We start from the raw sequence: 24,349 nt of genomic DNA, 5'->3' as shown, positions 1-24,349 counted from the left end.
GACTTATCGATATTAAGGACTAACGCGTTTTATCATTACATAACTGTGGCAACTCTGCCAGACCCGCGCCCTCTTTGGCGCTGCCAGATCACACAAAGTTATGCGCTGTACGAGTTTATCTGTCTTTCAAAAGGTGTTTTATGAAATAAGATCTAGTCAAACCTGCTCTTGGAAACTCCTGATGGCTGCAATAAATCTATTTGAATGCAGGGAACTTGGAAAAGCACTGCTAGTCAAGTGCTGATTTAGTATTAAGTCGGTATATTTCCCAATCTCCGTTTGGTATATTTCAACGGTCGCAGCCACGGTCACGCTGCTCCATTTGTTGTGAATTTAACAACAGCTGAATAATAAGCATATTTGGTAAAAAGACAATTATGCGATTTCCCGCAGCTAGCTTATAGCGCCCCCACCACCCCGTGATTGCCATGCCAAGAGGGGAACCCGCCGAGGAGTCGCCACTTATCCCGCAGCCAAGCAAAGCGCTCGAGCGCCCGGACAAAGCAGCCCCGAATAATAAGTAATTCCGTGGAAAAGCACATTACGAAGATGTCGACGGAGGAACATGTGTGGCGAGCGCATGTTGTGAGGCGATTACGCGAACGCAACCGCAAGGAGTGCGAGAATTTCAAGGAAATAATCGAACAAAGTAAGCATCGTCACGACACCAAGAAGCGGGAGCGCCAGCGAGTAGCCCCCAAAAAATTGACACACACCACTGGCCCGTCATTGTCACCCTGCTGTTCTCGCTCCGCTCCGCTCCACTTCTCACGCCCAATTACTCTAATTGCCGCTCGTTAATTTCAGACAACCGCCTGATCGACCATGTCGCACAGCTCAAGTCGGACAACCTGAAGCTGTCCGTGGAGAACGAGCAGCTACGCAGTGCGGTGTCAACAGGTGGCACCGGCTCCAATGTGGCCATTGCCACGCTTGAGAAGAAGCTGCTCAGCCAGCAGGAGGAGCTAACGGAGCTGCACAAGCGGAAGGGCGAGAACTCGCAGATGATCGTGGACCTCAACCAGAAGGTGGAGCAGCAAAGGATCTTGATATCCGAAAGGGAGCACAGGTAACAGTGATCTTTATCTGGTCGTGGTATCTGTATAATAATCTGGAAATACTTTAAATATAATCTTTAGATTATAAAAACCGTTTGTGAGGAGATATCTCAGGATTTAAGAGAAACACTCTGACATTTTGATTAATTTCCTAGGTTTAATATTTCTTGCTTTCAAATAACTGACTGTCAGGTTCTTGTTTATGTGACTAGAAACTGCCTAGATTTTCAGTTATTTGTTATAATTATTTCCTAAAATATCTGTTTTCTTACCTTTTCAATCACTAATTCCATTTAATTTTCGTACTTTCAGCCTCGCCGAACAGCAAACGAACAACAATCGATTGCGGGCCGAAGTGCAGCTACTTCATTCGAGTTTGGAGGAGCTCAAGAAGCTAAACAACACCATGCTGGATGAGCATACAGCCCTGCAGTTGGCGTTTAGCTCACTTGAGGATAAAATGCGAGGCGTACAGGTAAGTCTGGCGATCATCAAAGCATTGATTTATATTTCTAAACAATACTCAAATATAGGGAAGATCAAATTTTACGTTCTGCTAAATTAAAAGTGTTTTTTTTTTTCGACTGCAAAGGAAGCAAAGCATTAGTAAGTAGCATCTCGCTACATTTATGTATGTAGGTGTTGCCTTGACTCTTTTGATGTACGCTTTTCCAAAGGTCGATGTTCCCAAAATAAAGCCAAATAAATTGTGTCAACAAAGAAAGGCAGTCTTCATTCTTCATAGAATTAGCTTACTTTAATTTCAAAAGAACTTCATGAGATTACTTTCTGTTTTTTGCACAATGTCCAGACAGTGGGATCAATTTTTATTGTCAATAAACCATTAGCATTTTTTATCAGTTTGTATGAAATACGAGTTACCCTTTAAAGATAAGAATAAATTTTTAGATTCTTATAGTTGAATTTGTTTACCTTACATTTATTTATTAAATATGCTAAATTGTCTTCAAGCCTAAGCTTTCCAAGTGAAACAGCGCTTCTCGCGGATCCATAACAACTAAAACAAGACATTCGCACGGTATTTTATTCGTGCAAGCCGATAAATATATTTTGCAGATGGCTACAAACGCTATGAATTTATTATGCCTATACATACATATGTACATAGAGGGAAAAGCTTGCTATCTTTTCCGATTTCGATCCAGTAGCACATTAGCGTTCATCGCGGAAAAACAGATCGCGCAGCAAAACGGCACTAAAAATATCTATATATAAATTCTAATTATGAAAAAGCATTTGTTGAAAAGCTTTTCGTTCTCTGTCGATTCACAGGATGAAAATCGGTGTCTGCTGGAGCGTCTCATGCGTTACAAGTCCAAGGATGCCGACAAGTTGAACGAGGAGAACGAGAGCATTATAAGGTACGCTGCTCATATTAAATTCATATTGAAAGCATTAATATCATGAAGAAAACATACAATTTAATATCTTTGCATATCCTTTGTTATTTATTAATATTCATGTACGCACATGTACATAAATGCATTTCTATATTACGATAAGTGCTGAGATAAAGACTGGTTAATCGCGTTGCTTATCTAACGCTTATAAAGGAATGGTGATAAAAATCACATGTAAACTGTTAACAAATACATACAATAGTTGTATTAAATTTTCCTACACTCGCCAGGCAGGTTTTTGTTACATTTTTTTCTTTGAAAAATATAGGAAAAATAACAGAATTTATAACTTTAACCAAACTCGAAATATAGGATTCAATTAGACATATACGCCGCCGCGCCACGCCGCCGCCGCCGCCGATTTTTGCCTTATTTGACGCGCCGCCGCCAAATTATGAAAATAACGGCGCGCCGCGGCGCGCCGCTGGTGCGGCATCGGCGCAGCTTCAGCGCGGCCTTCAGTGTCATTGTTCTTTATAAAACTTAAAAAAAAAAAAATAACTCATTAAAATGGCCTTTTTGCCTTATTTGACGCGCCGCCGCCGCCGGTTCTTTCTGACTACTACGCCGCCGCCGCCGAGTCATTTTGACCTCTACGCCGCCGCCGATGCCTTTAACCATCGGCGTAAACCTCTAGATTCAATATCATATAGAAAAAATTTAAAAGTTTGTTATATAGAAATTTAAAAATATCATAAAATTTCGTATAGTTTAAAACCATCTGAATTATCGAAAAAATAATGACAAATTCTTTAGTTTATCGCACTTTATCGCAATGATAAATTATCGATTTTTATATCGGCTTTGTGGTATCGATATATATAAAAACTCTATAATGAATTCAGGGAAGGATAGGATCCTTCTTTTTAAAGCTCTTTTATATTTCTTTATTATCTGATATTAGGACCTTTAGACCTTTCTTTTTATAAAGTTATTTTAGAGATTTCAGCACTCCGGCTGCTTACCTAGGGTTGTGTTAATACAGAAAATAAATCATTTATATTGTCCACCCAACACACCAAATCAAGCAAGCAAGTTAACTGAAAAATGCGGAAGACGGGAACTACCAATTCTACCATAAAGGTTGACGGATAACTACCACACACAAAACTGCATGTAATCAATATCCTGTTCTTCTCCACTAACACCCCCTAACACACTCGCCAAGGAGTAGAGCGGACCATTTAGACGAATATATTCTCTCGACTGTGTCATTCATTCTGATTTGCTCCTTTTGATTTTTTGGTTCAAAATAAATGTATAACCGTTTTTAAAAATATCTAGAAAAAGACTGCCGTCAATTTTCAGGAAACGTTCGGCCAAACTGAAACGTGACCTTGAGGACGCCGTCCGCGAGCCCAGTTCATCGTCCGGCAACGTTCCAGCATCGCCGTCGCCCGGTGCAGCATCGCTGCAACGCAACTCCACCAGTCCTGCCCAGTTCATTGGCGGAATCATTGGCGACGAGGACTTCGACGAGGCGACAATAAATGGAGCCATGGAAGCCATAGGTCTCGATGATAATGAATATATTAGCGCTCGTTTTACAGCAGGCGGCGGGTGCGAGGTTGGTGACCTAACAACCCGATCTTCCATCGATGCCCTGAAGGCCACGGGCTATATGGGTCAGGCCAATCCGACCAAGATCCTAATGAAATTTGAGGCACATGAAAACGAATCGCATGCGGTGCGCTGGAGTCCCGTAGAGCGTATGGTGGCCACTGGTGGTGCGGATCGCAAAGTGAAACTCTGGGATATTGGCAAAAGTGAGTTTACATTTTAATTTATCTTTTATATTTGGGGGCATCGGTGTGTCTTGTTTTAAAGAATTTAATTGACTTAAAGCGGAACTGTAGGGGATCTTAATATCCGGTTATTACCGGGTGCTGCTGGGGGAATACCTAGCTATGATATGTATGTTGAGGTAGGTCCAATATAAATGGTACTTTATAGAGCTTGAAGAAATTTCGTTGCGTCGTAGATATATTCGAATTTAATTTATGGGAAATTAATTCATCTAAAAATTTTCTATAAAATGAAACTATAAAGAATTTAAATGTAGTCGTTTTAAGCTGTAAGGAATATCACAAAACAATGTCTTGGGATAGTTATAAATGTCTATCGAGGGGAATGTACGATATGATTTATTGTATTAAAAATATCGAACTCAATTACATATCGGAAATGTCATCAACATTAATATATATCGCATTTTAAAATATAAAAAGATAACACACCTAATAAAATAAAATATAATTAAAATTTTATTTTATAATAAGATATAATTACAATTTTATTTTATAAATTTTGGTTTTGTTTTCGATACATTAAACATATCGATTTATTGCAAATATATACATCGATGTCCCTACTAAAAATTATCAATAAAGTGTACTAAAACAACATACAAGAATGTTCGTTTTAGACTGTATATATCGTTATTTATGTCTTTGTTTGGCATAGGTAATATTTAATAAATAATTAATATTTCTATATATTATTTTTAATTATAGATTCCACCGAGCCACGTGCCGTTCTAAGCGGTAGCAGTGCCGGCATCAATTCTGTGGATTTCGATTCCACCGGCGCCTATATATTGGGCACCTCCAATGACTACGGTGCTCGGGTATGGACGGTGATGGATAATCGACTAAGAGTAAGTACAATCTTACAAGTAGCCTAGTAGTAATTAGTAATATTTATAATCAAAACTAAACATATTCGTGCGGTTGTGTGGGAAGTATTACGGTTAAAAATAAGACAATGAGCATTAATTATCAAAATGATGGAGATTCCGCAATGCTTTGACAGCTGGATAATCTACTTTTCAGTATCTTCTGCTGTTGTGACCCTTTTTCCCTAGGAAAAATGTAAATTTCGAAATTAGAATTCAATGGTTTCTTCACACGAGAACACGAAAGTAATGCGTGCTCACTAAAGGAGCCTACTAATTGCAATTAGTCTGCATCTCAAATAGAAAACTAACCACACTTTCCTTTTCTATTGTTATTCTCTTGTTTGTACTGATTAAAAAACGGACTTCTTTGATGCCCCTGATTTATAAAGAATTTTCAGCCCTCGTGATATTCTTTCTGCGCCTTTGTTTATCCATTTACCCCTCTTGTCTCTGTATATGTATAGAAGCATACAGACATACAGGCATACCAATGTCAATGTTTATAAATAAATTTTGCATGTTTGCCGCTTTCTAACTCGGAAAAAAGGCGAAAAGTAAACACAAGTCAGCGGGTAAACATTACAGAGACGCTGAATGTGTTTACTGATGTAGTAAATAAAGCACTTTAACTATGATATGTACGTATGCTGTGGTACTCTCATCGTTCTAGTCTGAGATGAATAGAGAAACGATTTTATGCTTTGGTTACACAGACTTCTTGGGAATTTTTAAAAGAAGTGAAACCTTTAGAACTATTTTTACTTGAAAATTTAAATATACAAATTGCTTAGCAAAATCAAAAATACATTTATCAATTTTATAAGAGGCTCCAAGGCATCTTAAAAGCAAATATTTGCTATTTAAAAAGAAATAGCATTTCCCTAGACGATATTAAACAAATTCAACTGAAAAAATAACCCAGAAATTGACATATTTATCCTATAATGGATATTTTTGAGAATGTTTATCGGGAAATCAATTTCGATTGATGGTCATAAATAAAAGTCGCCGATGAAAGCTTGAAGGAAAACCAAACTGGCCCCATACAGATGCACAATGTTGGCCTGAATTGAGGCAGCGGCGCATAATCTTCCTTACCCCAAGGTTCATCTCCACCCGGCCTGGTCAGGCGAGATCCGCCGGTCCGCAGCCACTCCATCCATTTATGCTGCACATCGTCCGCATGCGAACCAACAAACATACAAGTGTAGTTCTTCCTGCTTCTCCGCCTGCGCGACCACGACGACGACTACGACGCTTCTAACTGGTATTTCTGGATTGACATTTAAACGGTTCTTTTGCGCACAACTGGAAACTGTAACTGAAGAATAGCGCCCGAGCTGCACTGTGCTGCACTGCAGCATTAAAATGAGCACACTGACTTGTACGGCCTCTGGCCACAATGCGATCAAAACAGTCATCTGATTGCCGGGTTATTATCATTTATGCTTGGGCCTCACTTTTTTGTTGCCAACTGGCATCCCGCATCCGCACTTGTGGCGTCCCTCAGAATGTTATTTGGACCATTTAACATTGATTAGCAAATCAATAGCTCAACCGAAAGTAATTGTCGGTTGGCTTTCTATCAATATTGCTACTATTTTATTATCCGAAATTCCTATATATTTCTTTTATATTATTATTAAGAGATAGAAATATATATACTCAAAATAATACATCAGTTGTTACTGATTGTTTACGGTTTTATCTTCCTAAAAACATTTAACATTAGCAGATCAATAGGAAATATTTTTGATAATATTTTATTGTGCGAAATTTATATACATTTCATTTATATATATATAAATATTATAAATAGATAGAAATATTTATATAAAAACCAAATCCTTATCAATTTCCAGCTAACAAGCTTTAAGTCACTTGGGTCTTTCCCATTGAATACTATAAATAAATACATCATTTGTCACTAATCAGTTCACGGGTATTATCTTCCTAATAAAAAAATACATTATTCACTAGTTCCGATAAAATTATAGTTAAATGATAAAGTGGCAAAGACTCGGAATGTAAATATATAAAAGAATAGTTCGGAAAACAATTTCAGGATCAATTTCATATCGAACATATAGTAAAATAAGGTAGTAAATATCAAATATAAATAAGCAGTAGACTTACCCTGGATTGTCTCAAGAGTAGTAACCTCTCTTATATCTATTTCAAATCTATAATTTCTCAATTATCTGTGCATCATAACACGGCTCTTTACTATAAATTTTCCATAAGAAAAGGGCTTATAAACTATTATTATTGATCAGGTTTCAAGCAAGACAGGTTTATAAGCTCTAGCCAGGACAGGTACTTATAAAACTTAGCAGCTCCTGTGATTTGTTCCTCCTAACACCATAATAATAATAATTAACATTAAATCAATAGCTTCACTCGGGGAGCCTCATTACGCTGGACATATATTTTCCTTACTTTGTAGCTTATTTTAAAGAGTACATTTCACACGCAGCATACCACAGATCCCATACGGAGTGAAGTGGCTTGCAGAATTTTGAAGCCACCGGTTTCGTTGACAACATGTTTTGGTGGCAAACAAACCTCTTAAGAGAGAGCTCCCTCTATCCATGTTATTGTTGGAACCGGTGGCTCTTTCCCCAGACCCCAAGCACTCTTTGCTCCAGCTCCATTCTCTCCAGAGTTCTCCCAAGGCCCACAAAAGAGGTGGTGCTCCCAGTCAAACATGTTTGACTGTGCTTCAAGCCACACTGCCCGTACATTGACCGTTCGACTTGACCGGTTGCCGGTTGGAAATCGGACCGGACTCGCTCTGGGAGTTGGAGACGCAGTCTCAGTCGGAGGTTCTTTAATTAAGAGAGAGAAAATTTGTATTTTATTATTTAAGGCCACCCCAAGATGTTTAATTATACAATTTTTTATTAGAAGACCTTGAGACTCCCATACTTCCAAGATTTCTTATCTTTTCTCCCCCTATATTTTCCCCCAATTATTTAATTTAAGTGCCTACAGCTTCCTGATAATAAATCAGACATTTCTCCTGATCCCCAGGAAGTTGTATTTTTATCTAATCTGGTTTCTTGATGTCATGCCTCTAAGTTGTAAGATAAATATTCAAGAATTAACAGTTCTTTGAACGAAAGAACCAGCGAAGAGTCCCCTTGCCAGGTGTCAATGACACTCATTCATACATATATACATAATACATATAGTAAAGTATAGTATGTAACTCTCTGGGTTAGGAAGAACTGTAAGATGACATTACCATGGCCATGGCCATCCAAGCGACCTATGTCAATAAATTTCCAGCGGAGTTAAGATCCGAGTTTTTAACGCCGCAATTAAATGTCTGCCAGCGGACACTTTTTTTTTAATTGCACGCCGTTCTAGTGAAAGATACTTAGCTGGCGTAATTAGCCGGTTTCTGGTGGAAGGTACTTACATGTGCGACAAAAGCCAGAAAAGGTGTTGGCGGTCCATGTCCCCATGTCCCTCTCTCTCTCTGACTGGGTTATGATTAGCATTTAGTTTAAGATGCTGCCTGCCGTGCCCTATAACGTATTTTAGCGCTAACTGTTTTGTACCGAAATCTCGAAACTATTTTGCAGCACACGCTGACGGGTCACAGTGGCAAAGTAATGGCCGCCAAATACGTCCAAGAGCCGATTAAAGTGGTGACCGGAAGCCATGATCGCACTCTAAAGATCTGGGACTTGCGCAGCATCGCCTGTATAGAGACCAAATTCGCGGGATCGAGCTGCAACGATCTGGTGACCACCGATAGCCTGGGATCCACGATCATCAGCGGGCACTATGACAAGAAGATTCGATTCTGGGACATACGCACCGAGAAGCAGGCAGACGATGTCCTGATGCCGGCCAAAATAACGTCTTTGGATTTGTCAAAGGGTAGGTGCTTTGAATTTTAAATTAAAACAATTATTCAATAATTTATTCGATACAGATTGCAATTACCTCATATGCTCTGTAAGAGATGATACCATTAAATTATTAGATTTACGCAAAAATCAAGTTATATCCACGTTTACGTAAGTTCTTTGAGAGTTTCCATAGCTCTTAGATATTATATACTCAAGTGGTATCTTCAAACAGAAACGAACACTTTAAAATCAGCTGTGATTTCGCTCGGGCTTCCTTCAACTCGAGCGGCCTAAAGATCGCGTGTGGATCAGCGGATGGCGCCATATATATTTGGAATGTGAATGGTTTCCTAGAAACTACTCTCAAGGGGCACAGGTAAGGGTGATCTTAACTGAGAAGTAATAATGACATCTTTCTAATATATTTCTATAATATTTCTCTCTATTTTTTGTATTATTAAATCCCCCACAGCACTGCGGTAAATGCCGTCAGCTGGAGCCCCAACAACAATATGCTGGCCTCTGTTGGCAAGAACAAGCGATGCATTATCTATTCGGATTCGTAGCCCTAAATGATGTTGCCATAATAATCGTCGTCGAGTCAGTGTCGGTTCCAAATTACTGAAACGCTTATATAGTCAGAGACAAAGCGCCATGCGGAGGAGAGTCTGCTGTAAATATATATAGTAAAGGCGGTTGGCGAATGGCAAAGGTAACTCCAGTGCCGACTGTTTTAATTATTTTATTTCATTACTTTATTTATACGTGAAAAGGATATAGTATACAAATTGTATCAATTCATATATATATATATATAATAGCTTAAGTACATGTTTTCCTACTGTAAAAATAATAAATTTATATATATATATACTGGGTTGCATATATAATATAGTGTGTATGTGTTAGGCTTACAAACCCCAGTTAAAAGTGTGTGTGTTTTAGCCGTTTTTTGTGTACTTTTTTATAAGATATAATCACCTTCAAGTGGTTACAACAAGACGCGCCTTTCTTTAAATATTTAACTAATATCTGTCTAGCTTAACAAATAATTTAAAATTTGGCTTTACAATTTTCTAAAACATTCGATTGAAAAAATAAAAAAGTTTACTTGAAACTCTATGTTGATTACCTTAACTACCCTCTCTACAAAAAGCCTACATTTATTTGCCAATTAAGTCTAACCTCAGATTTTCCTTTAGATTTACTCTTGAAAAATAATACGTTAAAAGCAGAGTACTGGGCCGAGTGTCGATTTTACGACTGCGATGGTGATATATGATCTTCCATTTACTGCCTGCCACCTGTGCTGCTGCCACCTCAGGCAGCAGTAATGCTCATTCGGGCAGAGCTCTTATGCATCCTTCGAACGTGATGTATTTTAATTTCTGCATATGTGATCAATTCTTGGCACGAATGCTGGAACAGAGCTCTGGGCAGAAGGAGAACAGAGCAGAGCACAAGAGGACCAATTATTTCGTATGCTGACGGAGCACAATCGACACTGGGGAATCTCTAATTGAGCGAGGAAAATAGCCACGGCACCACCATCATTACAAATCTAACGTACATTCATTTTTATCGCCTTGCATGCATGCCTTAATTAAGAATCTTTCCAGATTATGTTCTATAGAAGAACCACAACTTAGCGCTAAGTACCGCAGCGATATAAAATCTCCGTGGCGCTCTCAAGTACGAGTGTGGTACCTACTTCAAGTATATAGTGTCGTTGAAGATGCAATGCTAAGTAAATTAATTGAGAGGAATTCCGTCAACTGCCAGGAGGCAACGAAGAGTGAGCTCTGCGATGAGGATGGTAGGATGAGAGGATGAGGTGACAGGCGGACAGGAGTCACTTTCCCGTATGCAAGCAAAGCCAGCAAGTGAGCGTTCCTCCAGTAGATAAAGATACAAATCTGCACGAAGCCTGTTTCCTGTTGTGCCGAGGGTGCATTTATTTGCATGATTCACACAGCTGCTGCTGCTGGATCTTCATACAGGTGTACCATCCGCATGGCCATAATGAAGATGGGACGTTGAGTCGCGTCGCCTCGCTGGGAAACCTGGGGGAAACGAGCACGACATTTGGACCTTCCTTTCTGCTGCCCACATGGAAAAGTGAATCGCTGCCTCGACTCGTAGTCGGAGTGTGTGTCGTGCATTTTGGGCGACTCTAAGTGAGCATGTTCCTGGAAATCCAAGGCCCTTGAGTCGCCTTTTACAGTTGTGGCTGCATTTTAAGTTTTATTGAAGTATAAATAATAATTCGCAGGTGTCTGCATTCCAAGCCTTGATTCGCACAATTCGTTATGCGTGGGTAAGATGAGTTTTTTTACTGACTTGCCTACCTTTCCCATATTTATAATCGCAAATCCAAGCAATTATAGCTGGAAGAAAAAGTAGAGCCAGTCCCAAATAAGAAAACCAAGGCACATAAATTTGTAATTCATTTTATTTAGGATTCTCTTCGCCCCCCTTGAACCCAGAGAATAACACACAGAGAGCTCATTAAAAATCTTAAGGTTTAATAATAAGATGAGTTTCGTTCCATAAAATTAAGGGGGGTTCAATGCAAACATTAAACAGCTATTGATATGTAATAAATTAGGTTGCTTAAGCTTAGACTAAGGCATGAGCACTCGATGAGGCCGATGCAGATACAGATGAGGGATTTAAGTGTAATATGCATTAGTTTTTACAAATGTCAACCAACGTAGTTCCGAAGTCGCAAAGGGAGTTCAATGCCAGTGTCGTCGGTCGAACTGCCTTTGCAAGTGGGGAATCGCGGAAATCTCAAACCTAACACACACTAGGAAGAGATAGTGTTACGAGTACTAAAAAAACGCCATGGCTGCAATGCAAACAATCTGAATTCCACCGAACAGGACACACATTAATTTCATTTCTCTAAAATCGTGCACTGACTAGATAAGGCTAATAGCGGTACGGATCGGATGTGGTATCAGGACGACGGGTATTCGTTATTAATTATCATAACTTGCGTAAATATTGATTGCACCTTTTGAAGCTTAGACGTTAATGCTGTAAGTATATGAATATTGCATTCGGTTCGAATCTGTGCGCTTAGTATGAATGCTGATACGGCTGCAGTTTCTGGCGGCGCTGATAGCAGTACGTCCAAATGGCGATCACGGCCAACTGGGTTAGCAAGAAAATGGTGGCAGCGGTAATTAGACCTAATTGGGGAGAAAAGTTAAACGCATGCTGTAGCATATACTTTCGAGAAGCGAGAATTGATTCGATTTTGTTTTTTGTGGCAGGAATTTTAAGTGGTCTCGTTTATACAAGTGTGCACTTACCAATGGCGTTAACGCAGAATCCATGACCCTCTTCGTTGGCCGTGAAGGTGGTTTCATTGCCATCGTAAAAGTCCCCGCTCTCCTGTTTATCCTGCTTAAATCCAAACTTATCCGTTATCTGAATGGACTGCACCAGCAGCATGTCGCTGGGAGTGGACTTGGACTTGGTGGCCTCAATATCCCGTCTAGGTCTGGGATGATCATCTATTTTAGGGAAGGGAATTGAACGGGGAGAATTGTTTAATATTTGGAAAGGGTTTTAATTTTTTAATTTAATATTTAATTTGAATATTTTAGGGTAGAGAATTGAGAGAATTGGTTTATATTTGGTAAGAGTTTTCCTTCCTTTTATATTTTATTTATTAATTTTAATAGCTTTTAGATTGAAAAACTTTGTTGTTTGTTACTATATTTTTCTTGCTTGGCTAGACTCACCTGTTGTATTCAGCGATCTGCGTTTGCGGCCATAGGACAACAAGGACCTGAACTCCCCACTGGTATCCTCCTGCTCGCACTGCACCGGCTCACAGCTGGGCATGCACGGCGTGACCAAGGCTCGGAACTGGACGACCTCACTCGAGGGAAACTTAAAGGCATCGAAGTTTGAGAGCAGCATTTTGCCAGAAACCGAACCCTTGTAGATTGGTCCCATGATGAAGTGATCAGTCGGACAACCATTCGAATCAATCAATGTAATCTCCGAGTTATCCACACCATCCATGGCCACCAGCTCCCGAATAAAGATCTCGTACGGGCTCTGTTCGTCAACAATCTCGAATTTCAGGGCCAGCGGATCGCCCACCTCGGCGGATCGCATCATATCGGAGCCATCGCGCGATGTGATTCGCATGATGACATTCGGGGACTCCACGATAACCTCCTCGGACAGGGCCGGCATGATGTCGCCGCGGACATCGAGGTCAACGCCATTGCTGACCGACTTGTTGGTCAGATCGTACTGGCAGGCCAAAGCCAAGCCCAAGTCGGAGGACGTAACAATCATGTCGTGGTGCTGGATAATGATGTCGTTAACGTAGCGACCGGCCGTGCTCTGTCGCACATTGCACTCCAGATCGTGATAGTTCATCCGCAGCTCAAAGTCCAAGGCGCTCTTCACATCCACCGAGCAGGATTTGGGCGAACCCTTGGCGTACACCTTGCCGTTGAAGAGCTTGGAGGTGCGAATGCGGGCCAGCATGTCGCCACCGCCACACTCAATGGTAACATTGTAGCAGGAGGTCAGCTCATAGGTCGAGGCCTCGGGCACCTCCAGGAATGGCTCCTGTACATCGGCCAAGGTGGCTCTACTGTGATGCGAAAGTCGGCAAACCATGTCACCGGTGTCATTGTAGTCATAGGAGTGGCACCTAGCAAGGAAGATTTTTAAATAAAATAAAGAGGGGTGAGTTTGGAGAAATGCGATATTTACTTTAAGAAAATGCTTAAAATTAGGAATTAAGAATTCGATTTTCTAAGAAAAGATTGATAAGGATAGCTTTAACTCTAGAATTCTTAGAGTCCCAAAAGGATCCTTATAAGAAACATCTCTCTACCCAATCCTGTTAGACTTACCTATAAGGTGAATTCAGGCACAGCTCCCGGCACTCGTCAATGCTGCTGACCTCCTGATAAACCGAATCCACTGTCTTCAGAATGCGACCCGGTAGACGCTTGAATTCGCACAACTTGTTCGGTTCGTCGACACAGTGATTCTCGAGGTAATCCGTACCCTCGCTGATCTGGAAGGCCTGTGACCCGGCCAAGGTGAGGCGATCCAACTCGCTCAGCTCGCAGGCGCCCGAAGAGCGATCATAATTGGCCGATCTAAAATGGGGGAAATTGAAATAAAAGAGCAGCTTATTTACACATGACTCTTGTTTTATGGAACAATTAACGCGGGCCTGGTGGGGTAATCTCTCTCCTGCCCGAATTAAATGTCAAGAAGGGAAGACAACGACCGTCGAAAAAGATAGTAGCCGGTAAAGCTACTCCAGTAAAATGGTTCAGTTCTTACCTGCATGTGAATTCTGTTTCGCTCAGGCAAAGTTCAAAGCACTCGCGTCTGGACGCCAGCGACACGGTACGCTTAACTTCCGTCTTGAGCTTGTAATTTTGCACACGATCGACGTACCAGGCCCGGGAGCAGGGCTTTACCGAGAGGCATGATTTTTGGGCATAGATTGTGAACACGGGGAACTGTGACTTTGTTAGGGCGCCTGCGAGACAAGTACGAGACATATATCCGTAATTAACGAGACTCTTCTTCCAGTTTACTTAAGGCTGTGTAAGTAGCTTACCCGGTAATTGATCGGCATGGGCGGAGAAGAGCACGCAGAGCCCGGTCTCGTAGTTCACTGACTGGCAGGTTTTGTTCTTCCGACAGGTGTCCAGGCAATCGGTGAGCATTAGCGTGCCCGGCTGCGAATCCATCAGTTTTTCGGGAGCCGAGAACACATAGCTAAACGAGGAGGAAAAGGAGCCATTAAGCCGTTTAATTACCATCCCAGAATGGGGACCCTTACCCTGTTACGATCTCGAAGCCCACCAGCTCGGGCTGGCACTCCACAGGAGCATTATCGTAGTAGATACTGTCCTCCTCGGAGCCCTGGCCACTGCTGGACTGATCCGAATTGGCGGGCAAATCAAATGCCGAGTTACGAGTCTCCACGTTTTCCGCCGGCACCACAGTCTCGGTTTTATTATTTATTTCGGCCGCCTTTGTCTCCTCCTGGCTCGGCACCTCGGTTTGGGTATCACTACCCTCCGCGGACGCTATTACCTGGCTGGCATTGGGCAGGGCTTCTGTGGCCGATTCCGCCGCGGCTAATCTGCGAATCCGCAGGTGCTCCTTGGCGGTGGCCGCACTGTAAATCATTAGGGCCAGAATGAGTTGCCTCATTAAGTTAATCTTGGCCATTTTACGAGTATCACTGTGGGGCACCTGTAAAAGTCAAGGGATTTCCTTAATGAAAACCGCTTCCTGTTATAATTAATGCCAGAGCTTTGTCTTAAAACTAACATTAAATAAGCTTAATGACTTAATTAGGGAGTCTTCTCATAGGTTAAGCAATAAATCTTTGGCAATTTTCTTCATTTATTAGTGTATTTTCTCTATGGCCACATATATATAATGATCCTGCCCATCTCCTACTTTTATTAGCCAAGAAAATTACTTGTAATACTTGTATTACTTTCAAAGCCAATCTCCCCTCTATTTTTTTTAAACAAACTATTCTAAAGTTAGTTAGTCCCCCCTGTTGGTTTATATAGCATCTCTCGTTATTGGCTGATCCGACGACTACTATACGCACGCAGGCACTGTCTAAATCACCTCAAATTAATTTGTTTGCCATAAGGCGTAACGCGAATTATAGAAGATCCAGCGGGAAAGACAATATCACGGCCATGGACCCGTAAAACGCCGTTGCGGAGACCGAGAACTCGCGCTCACGTCGATGACCCCGTGCACTATTCCACCAGTCCACCGGTCCCCTTCGCCCCCTTGGAGTTTTCTGGTCCGCTGGAGTTAAACTCTTGCGCAACTGCCGAGTTAATGGTCATCGCTTATGATTGACGGTTGCGCCGGCGGAGAGACTATCAAGACTATCAAGGGGTCATGAGCTCTAATTTTTCGCCAAGTACCATGTAGAACTTGTTTGGCCAAGTCTGGGGTTTCATTTTTTTTCTTTAGTGGTGCAAGTACCGTACCTTAACAATTTCTAAAATTATTAATACAAACACATGATACAGAGCAACAATTCGATTATAGGGAATAACATTACGAACGATGGTCAAGTTCAGCCATTGGAAACTGATGATGGGGCTTGGCTTCTGTGCCTTTTTTCATGAGGAGTATATGTATTTTGAATGTTTTTAAATTTTAAGGCTTTCTTGGGGTTTCTTTTAAGTATTTTAAGTCATTTTTTATTTTTTTAATTATAACTTAAATTGCAAGGAAAATTTCTTTTTTAAAGGATGAAATGCTATAATGCCATAATTTTATAAATAATATCATAACTAAGTCAAAACTGCAAATAATTCAATTCGGAAACCTTTTATGTGCTTATTTTTTCAGGGTTAACAAATCTGCATTCTAAGTTTTATATTTTAAAAAATCAACAATATGGTCAATTTTTGAAATTTTTAACGATGTAACCCCTTATAAAATTTCGCAAAAAATTAAAGAAAAAAATTTCTTCCGGACATGGCCAGAAAGATTCGCCTGTTTGTGCTGATCAAGAATATATATGGTTTATATGGTCGGAAATGACTCCTTCACTGCGTTTCAAACTTCTAACTGACATTATAGCACCCTGCTAGGTTATACAAATACCCTAATTGCAGGGACTTATACAACAGAAAGAACTCTAGATTACTATCCCTTAATTAATCTAGAAATATTCTATAAATTGATCAAATTAGAAACAAAGAAACACTCTCCTCCCTTTCCGTTTTAAGTAAATAAAATTTCCGCTTGAATATTTCCGCTTGGAAACCCACTTGAAGCATGACTTCTGGCTGGCCACCAATTAACACACCGTAACTGTTTTAATAAATTGCATACATAAATTCATATACATTCTAAGCCCGAGTTGATAGCTTTACCGTTACGTTCTATGAATAGCCAGTAGTCTGGCTGTAATGGATCCCATCCCCAATGTAGGAGTAGAAGAAACGCCCGACTGAATACGCACCTAGACACACACTGGAAGCGGTAATCCGACGCTGCCCAAAAACTGATCTTTCTTTTAGGAGAAGAGACTAGAGACCAGAGACTAGAGATAGCATACCGTTAATATGATTCATACGCCGGTCAAAGCGAACTTAATTAGATATAAAATGCTTGAAAGACTTTTGTAGGTTTTCTGGCGCTTTCTGTGTTTGTTTTCCCCTCCACATTTGATTCTCGCTTAAACGGAAAATGTCGGGGTCCGCTGCACATGAACATAGTATACACATATATCATTGCCATGTAAAGAATGGCCGCTCAGGAAGCTGCATTATAACGAGTCCATGACCATGTTATTGTACAAAATCTTGTAGAAAGCGGCAGAAGAATTGGGTCAATGATTATCGTCAAAAAGCTGTTTTGCCGAGCATAGACATACCATATGTATGGGTCGTTCGCTGCGCCCGCAGCGATCAGGTCCCAGTCGAACCCAAAAGCCGAAACCGAAACCCAATCCCAACCGGCTTTTGGTGTGGTTTCGGATGCGATGGATGCCAGGAGGAAATAGCACCAAGCACCAGCACCAGCACCAACCAGGCACCGCGCCTAACTGTGTCGCTGCTGATCACAATCGATTAGTGCGGCGAGTCAGTCGTTTATATTGCCTAAATTACTGTTAAATGATGGTCGTTCTTTCGGGCCAAGAATTTCGACAATTACCAAATAAGGGGGGGCCAGAAATATTTGGGATGCTCGTAAGTGGAATACAAAATGCCCAAAGGGGGGATAATTTATCAGAAAGAGGTAGTACATGACTAAGACGCTAAGGGGCTTCATATTAAAAAGTGCCTAAGAAGTACAAAAGTTATTGTACATATTATTTGTACAACAATAATTAACAATGTATCTAATACCGACTTTTAGTTAATTGTAATAATAATACTTCTCGTTTTCTGTTCTTTTTATTGTCAGATCCTGTGGGCCTTTGTCCATTCAAACAATTAATAAACACATATCACTCAGTCCGCTCTTTGATCAGCCCTTTTTATTACTGTTTAGCACTTTCCAAAAAACTCTTTCTTTTATTTTACTGATCAGCACAGTTAACGCGATTTTATTTCTTTTTCTCTTAATTGCTATTTTCTATTTTTCCAAATGCGACGACGGCTACAAACTACCAACTCTTCTGACCGACTTCAATTCCATTCACATTCAGCCTATTTCCAGATGCATGATGTAATTAAAAGATCTACACCCCAAAAAAAAAATAAAAACCAAAAGAGTCAATAGAAATCCGAGACTCGAGATCGACGAGCGGTTCCGCCAAAAAAACGTAAGAAAAACTTTCACCATTCTGACTGAATACTGAATGTGTTAATGATTTCATTTCTTTAGTCGCCGAAAATTCAGGCAGCATATTTAACGGTAGATATCACACTGTTGCATTTTGCCAAATTTTCAATAAATATTGGCAATTATAGGTTCATGGGAGAATCAGCGATTTGATTTGGCTTTCATGAAATCCAACGATTAGCAGCAATTTTGGCGTTTTGCGGTTTAGTAATGGCATTTCTTTTGTTTTTAATTTTTACATTAAGAACTTGATGAAAAGAAATGGCTTTCGTAATACTTAATCATCGATTAGCAGAGTTTAGAATTTAATAAGTTATTCAACTCGGAAAATAGAACTCGACAAATTAAGAATCTCTTACTTTATTTAAAGAATTCGTTTCTTATGATTTTATTAATTTCCTCTCAGATTCTTTCACTCTTTCAGCCAACAAATTGCCTTCGTAATATCCATCGATTAGCAACACTTAAGTTCCTATGGTTTTGTAATGTCTGTCTAAAAGGTTTGCATTCTGTGCTTATTTTTTTTGCAGTTTTATGTTGAAATATGCATTACTTCATTATGACAAAGTCACATCATCCATCAACCCATTCCAAAACGGACGTCCTAATGTTCGCTAATGTTTTGACGGAAGCTGTAGCCATCCGCAGACGGGCCCAAAGTCTGTAGAACCTTTGCATTTTGCAAACACAGCTTCTTGCAGCCTCTGTTCCTCCTCCTCAGAATTTAGTCTTCGGTCTTTTTAGTCTGCAGTCTGCACAGTCTTCGCTCTTTGGTCTTCGGTCTTCGGTTCACTTATTCAGAATGATTGTCTCCGTTTTTTCAATGCCTGGGCATAGTCATCCGTCAGCTTGATCACAGCCGTTTAAATAAACCGGATTTTTCTTAGATATTCCTCTGCAGTTAGTGCAAAAGGCTCATCATATCTGTATATAGCGGTTCGATTTGAACTCACAACTGAGAAAAACTGAGAAATAATATGTATCTACACACACAAACACGGCCTATAATCCCTATATCAAATACATATAGTTAGTGGTTATTGCGAATAACACAAGATCGTTATGCTATCCTTTCCCGTGATGCGGCAGATTCTTTTTTGTTAGGTAAGCCGAAAGCTCTTAATGTGACTATCGTTTTCTGGACAATTACCTAATTAACAAGTTATGTTTTTATACAGTCTATCCCGAACTCTCCGATTCGGGCGAATTTAGCCTAGTCACACTGAAACAAAACACTTTCGCAGCTCTGCCAGAATAATGGAGAGAAAACACCGAACTTGACCACTCGATGGTCGCCGAAGAACTGAAGTCTTCAATGCCGCCGAGTGACTTGTTATAAAAATTAGATAAAGAAGTTCTGGAGGAGTTGCTGCGACTGGCTGGGGGAGCACAACCTGCACAGGTTGTACAGAGAGAACTCGGAATTCTTACAAAAGAAAGTCTCGGGGCGATGGATGTGTGTGGCTGTGGATGCAGAGGCTTGGAGCCCCGAGAGAATCTCAAGCAAACAAAAAGAAATTGTTAGCATGGTAAATATCACCTGTACAAAGTCAAGTCTCTCCCCGAAGATCGCGATCTCTACACGTCGGTCCCAACTCGAACGTGTTCGGGATACAACCTCGGCTTTGGCTTCGACTTTGGCTCTCAGCTCGTAGTTAGTTAGAGTATTCTAATTGCGGTCAACGATCGAGAACAATGTGCACCTGTCTCCGCGCTCTTTCCCAGCTCTCTTCGCTTATTCTGTTAGCCAGGTAACATCGGGTATAATAGCTGCTGGCTAAGTTTCCTATTAATTTTCTTATGGGCCTGTTAACGCCTTTGGTCCGAGGAAAGCCCGGGCGTAGTAATGGGTTTTTTCGGCTTATAACTGTCGCTGCCCGCTGTCGTTTTTATTTTTCACTTTCACTAATAAGGTACACCACGTGAAATCGTTTGTTGTCCAATTTTCTCCCATTCTAGCCGCTTAATCGGCTTAAATTAAATCTACCGAGACATTTCGTGTGGGTTTATTTCCAATGTTTACTTTTACTCGGTTTCAGCTGATGCCCCCCATCCCACGGCAAGATCAATGCTATCTGCCGATCTTGCTGGAAACCTGAATAGCCCACTTTATTGGCAAAGACACACCAGCAAGACGCTGGCGCTGCTTTCAAAGTGAGCTTTTGGTATGTAAAACTAGAATAGCCCATCAAACGGTGTTTGATTTCCAAATTTATGGGTCAAGCCAATGCAAATCAGCGGCGAGAGTCCGTTCTTTCGAGAAAACGGGTCGTGCTTTGATAACAAATTGGGCAAACAATGAATAGAGACCGAATTTGGCCATTATTATAAAGACAGATGATATAGCCGCAAAAGTGTCAAAATAATAGGGAGATCTAGAACGAAGAAAGACCTATATTTTGTGAGCGGTTTAATTGTGTGAATCATGGGTTATTCCAGACTTTTACCAGGCTACCAAGATTCGTTCTTAATTAGCTAATAAAAGAGTTATAAATAAATGTCATAATGTCTTTTTATTTATTTAAAAACTTAATTTTAATTTGATGTGATCTTTACTTTCCCTTGATTTGAAATTTATCTTTAAAAGTTTATCTTTAAACTTGTTTGAAAATTAAAAATAACTAAACCGCAGACAGACATATATTGTTGAACCTTTATGATATGAATCATGGTTGTTTAAGGAATTTTACCTGACATAAAAATATGTATTTTCCACAACAATAACAGAATTTTACCGAAGAAAGACCTTGAAAGATGTTGACTCAAGGTAGACCTATATTTTTTAGCATTTATAAGTTAATAATGATTGATTTTAGACCTTTACCTATCTACCAAGATACGTTATTAATTAACTAATTCCCCACATATGTCAACACTAGTTTCTACTTATGAATACATTAGTAAAATTTGCATATACAAACAAAGCTATTAATTTGTTTGTCATCTCTATAATATGAGTTCTGAAGGGTTATAACTAGTTCTCTTCCCCCCAAAGTTATAATTAATTACCATATCATCTGAGCCGTTATAATTAATCAAACCTAACTTGATACTAACTCTTTCCCAAACATTTGTTTCACCTCTTACAGAACCCTAATTAGTTTAAATTGTTATAACATTTATAATCACTTGCAAGCACGAACAACGTTTAGTTTTAGTCTTGCAACAAACTGGAAATCTTCGCCAGAAGACAGCTGTGAGATAAACGAAACTTCTCGCCTAATTACAAAGTAATGGCCACTTATCGGAATGCTTTTTCCTCTCATTATTTCACGTTCTTTTGTACTTAAAGTCTGTTTTAAAAGCCGCACATTCCTTATTTAATGTGATTCTCTCTAGGCGAAGTGCGAAAGATGAACCTGTTATGGTGGATTTTAATTTTTGTTCATTTCTCTTTCGGTCTAACTGAAGAAGACAATCGTCCCAGTCCCCGCATAGTCGGTGGAGTTCCAGCTGATATAGCCAAAGTGCCGTACATAGTGTCCATTCAGTTGTATGGCATCCACCATTGCGGCGGTTCCATTATAGATAATCGCACAATTTTAACGGCAGCCCATTGCCTGGCCCAAGTTCCCCGGATTCTCCTAAGAGTTAAAGCTGGCGGCTCAAAGCGCGACTCCAAAGATGGCCAGATATATCAAATTTCCGATCTGTACTATCACGAGAAGTGGACAACCAAGACCATGGACTATGATATCGGAGTCATTCGACTGAAGACAGCCCTGACATTCTCAAAAAAGGTTTCAAGTTACCCACTTTGATCTCTCAATTTCTTAAGGTTTCTGTTTCTATCAGGTAAAGGCTATTAAGATAAACCCCAAGAGAGTAGCCGATGGCCAATATACTACGATTGCCGGCTGGGGCTTTAAGTCTGTTAATGGTCCGCCATCGGATGAATTGAGATATGCACGAGTTCCCGTCGTTAATCAAGCTGTCTGCAAAAAACTACTGGGCAAGACCGTCACGGATCGGATGATGTGTGCGGGTTATCTCAAGGGCGGCACGGATGCCTGTCAAATGGACTCCGGCGGACCGTTGGTTTGGCGGGAGGAACTGGTTGGCATTGTGTCCTGGGGCGTGGGATGCGCCCTGGCGGATAAGCCGGGTGTCTATACCAGGCTAGAGGCACTGCATCCTTGGATAAACATGGCTTTGAAAAAGCTTAAAAGCTAGAATAAATAAAGGTGAAAGGGAAATGGCAAGTAAATGGGAATTTATTTTGTTTCACTTTTGAATAAAGGGAATTCTAGTGTATTTACCGATAAATCAATTTTAAAATATAAATCAATTGCAAACTGCAAGGATATTAGCAAAGATTTAGCTTTCTTTCTTATTTTAAATATATTTTTTAAAAATTTGGGACGTTATTTTGAAAAGTAAACATTTTTTAGTACATTCCCTAAGCTCATGCAAGGGCCACACTGATCTAAACCATAACAAAAAAAAAAAAATAATAACAAATGGACCTGCAATTCGACAGCGAAAACTATTGGAATCGTTCCTCGCGAGCAGCCTTTAGCTTCGACGATGAGGACGAGGTGGATCTCGCGCCGGAGCTGGCCAGCAATGGGATCCTGGCCGACGATGCCATCTCAGAGGCCAGCTTCGACAACAGCGCCACTCTGAATCTCTCTATCAAGTCCATTCTGAGCGAGGAAGCTCTGAAACTGGTGCTCCAGGAGCAGGCACTGGATGACCGTGTCTTGCCCAAGGGCGTCTCGCCGGAGGAGGAACTGAAGCTGCTGCGCCGTCAACTTCAGAGCACGCTGTACAGTCCGAATCTGGAGGCCACGGCCCAAAAACTTTTGCAGGGCAAGACGGCGCCGTTGGAGATGTTCAAATCCCTGCACGAGAAGCGTCAATTGCTGGACACCCTGCTGGCCCAAGGCGGTGGCCATGCCGTCATCGCGGTGCTGCTCTTCCTCAAGAGAACACTGAATACAGTCCAATTTCATGGAATTCTCAAAGAGCGACCCAAGGCTTTGGAGCAGTATTTGAGTTACCTGAGAGAGGCCGGTGACCTGGGCAGCTATATAGATCTGCTGCAGAGATTCGGACGTCACCAGGAGGCGGCTCTCAAGCAGTTTCAGGCCGCCTTATCTGCTGCGGATGTGACCGCAAGAAAGCAACAGCTCCAGCGTTTGGTTGATGCGTATTCAACGGCGGGAGTAGGCATTATTCCGCTCTACGAACAGGTGTTCCATGCCGCTCTGAAGATGCAGCAGCTTTTGGAGAAGGACAATGGCCTAGGCAAGCTGCTGCGGGATGGAGCCACACCCGTCGAGGTGCTGTATGCCTGCTGCCAGGCTAACAGCAATTGGAAGGAGCAGGATATGCTGAAGCCAGTGTCGCCTCAACGCTTTGCCGCCGACCAGCAGATCTCGCCGGCGCAGTATGAGTGGACGGCGCTCAATGAGCGGGCTCAGGCCCAAGCCTATGCTGACCTGGAGTGCATCTTTGAGCGCGTGCCCAGCTGGCATCCCCTTAAATCAAAGCAGTTCCACATTAGCTTCGACCTAACGCTAGCCGTGCTCCGGCTGTACGAGCTGCAGGCTCCCTCGACTGTGCTCCAATTGTTCCTCTCCAAGATGGGCAACACGGTGGAGAAGCTGGCCCTGGCACAGCGGGTGAAGTGCATCAGGGCTGTGATCGATGCCATGGCCGGGCTGAAGCAGCAGCAGGAGCTGCAGCAGCTGAAGGATTCGCTGCCGGAGAGGTCCGAGGAGCAGTTCTACTGCGAGAATGCCCTGAAATCGCTGCAAAGCAAGCGCTGGACCACGGACAATATCAAGCTCAAGCTCTAGAGGATTCTCCGATTATTTATATAAACGTACTTTATTGTTAATCATATATATGTGTATATAATTATATTAATTCTACTCTAGTTTTATTAAATAATTGCAAATCACAAGCGGAATATCGAAAAAGAAAACAAAAAATATGTGTATATCCTGCAGAGCCTCCTTTTTGATCTGTTTTGGATTACAT

At 41.0% G+C, this 24,349-nt stretch overlaps 4 protein-coding genes across 7 annotated transcripts; 3 read left to right on the top strand and 1 right to left on the bottom strand.

Annotated features, from left to right (window-relative positions):
- The first annotated feature begins 324 nt into the window (after positions 1 to 324).
- On the top strand, positions 325 to 11,313 carry Atg16 (Autophagy-related 16). 4 transcript variants are annotated; one of them, XM_070286308.1, is made up of 12 exons: positions 325 to 649; positions 808 to 1,069; positions 1,371 to 1,533; positions 2,352 to 2,440; positions 3,788 to 4,245; positions 4,993 to 5,135; positions 8,747 to 9,047; positions 9,103 to 9,187; positions 9,252 to 9,395; positions 9,492 to 9,731; positions 10,222 to 10,585; positions 10,639 to 11,313. In XM_070286308.1, exons 1-10 carry the CDS (start codon positions 550 to 552, stop codon positions 9,583 to 9,585), a joined length of 1,839 nt encoding a protein of 612 aa, XP_070142409.1. In that variant the 5' UTR covers positions 325 to 549; the 3' UTR covers positions 9,586 to 9,731; positions 10,222 to 10,585; positions 10,639 to 11,313. The 4 variants fall into 4 exon arrangements, with proteins under 4 accessions (XP_070142409.1, XP_017020596.3, XP_017020600.1 ...); XM_017165107.3 differs by having other exon boundaries at positions 3,764 to 4,245; XM_017165111.3 differs by lacking the exons at positions 325 to 649; positions 808 to 1,069; positions 1,371 to 1,533 and adding an exon at positions 1,543 to 1,664.
- On the top strand, positions 11,232 to 22,574 carry LOC108073332 (trypsin-1). The gene is made up of 3 exons (XM_017164894.3): positions 11,232 to 11,336; positions 21,701 to 22,101; positions 22,157 to 22,574. The coding sequence occupies exons 2-3, from the start codon at positions 21,715 to 21,717 to the stop codon at positions 22,532 to 22,534; spliced, it is 765 nt and encodes a 254-aa protein (XP_017020383.1). The 5' UTR covers positions 11,232 to 11,336; positions 21,701 to 21,714; the 3' UTR covers positions 22,535 to 22,574.
- On the bottom strand, positions 11,569 to 19,669 carry neo (neyo). The gene is made up of 8 exons (XM_017165106.3): positions 19,512 to 19,669; positions 14,862 to 15,280; positions 14,637 to 14,797; positions 14,354 to 14,555; positions 13,912 to 14,163; positions 12,775 to 13,706; positions 12,340 to 12,543; positions 11,569 to 12,216 (listed from the first exon to the last, which is right to left on the bottom strand). The coding sequence occupies exons 2-8, from the start codon at positions 15,254 to 15,256 to the stop codon at positions 12,104 to 12,106; spliced, it is 2,259 nt and encodes a 752-aa protein (XP_017020595.1). The 5' UTR covers positions 15,257 to 15,280; positions 19,512 to 19,669; the 3' UTR covers positions 11,569 to 12,103.
- Positions 22,575 to 22,772: 198 nt separating the features above from the next.
- Positions 22,773 to 24,280, top strand: Vps16B (Vacuolar protein sorting 16B). Its single transcript, XM_017164973.3, has one exon. The coding sequence runs from the start codon at positions 22,822 to 22,824 to the stop codon at positions 24,163 to 24,165; it is 1,344 nt and encodes a 447-aa protein (XP_017020462.1). The 5' UTR covers positions 22,773 to 22,821; the 3' UTR covers positions 24,166 to 24,280.
- Positions 24,281 to 24,349: the final 69 nt, after the last annotated feature.

The sequence above is a fragment of the Drosophila kikkawai genome, chromosome 3R, assembly GCF_030179895.1.
Source record: "Drosophila kikkawai strain 14028-0561.14 chromosome 3R, DkikHiC1v2, whole genome shotgun sequence".
Lineage (NCBI taxonomy): Eukaryota > Metazoa > Arthropoda > Insecta > Diptera > Drosophilidae > Drosophila > Drosophila kikkawai.
The sequence above is the reverse complement of the archived record's forward strand: the minus strand, read 5'-3'. Positions and strand labels throughout refer to the sequence as shown.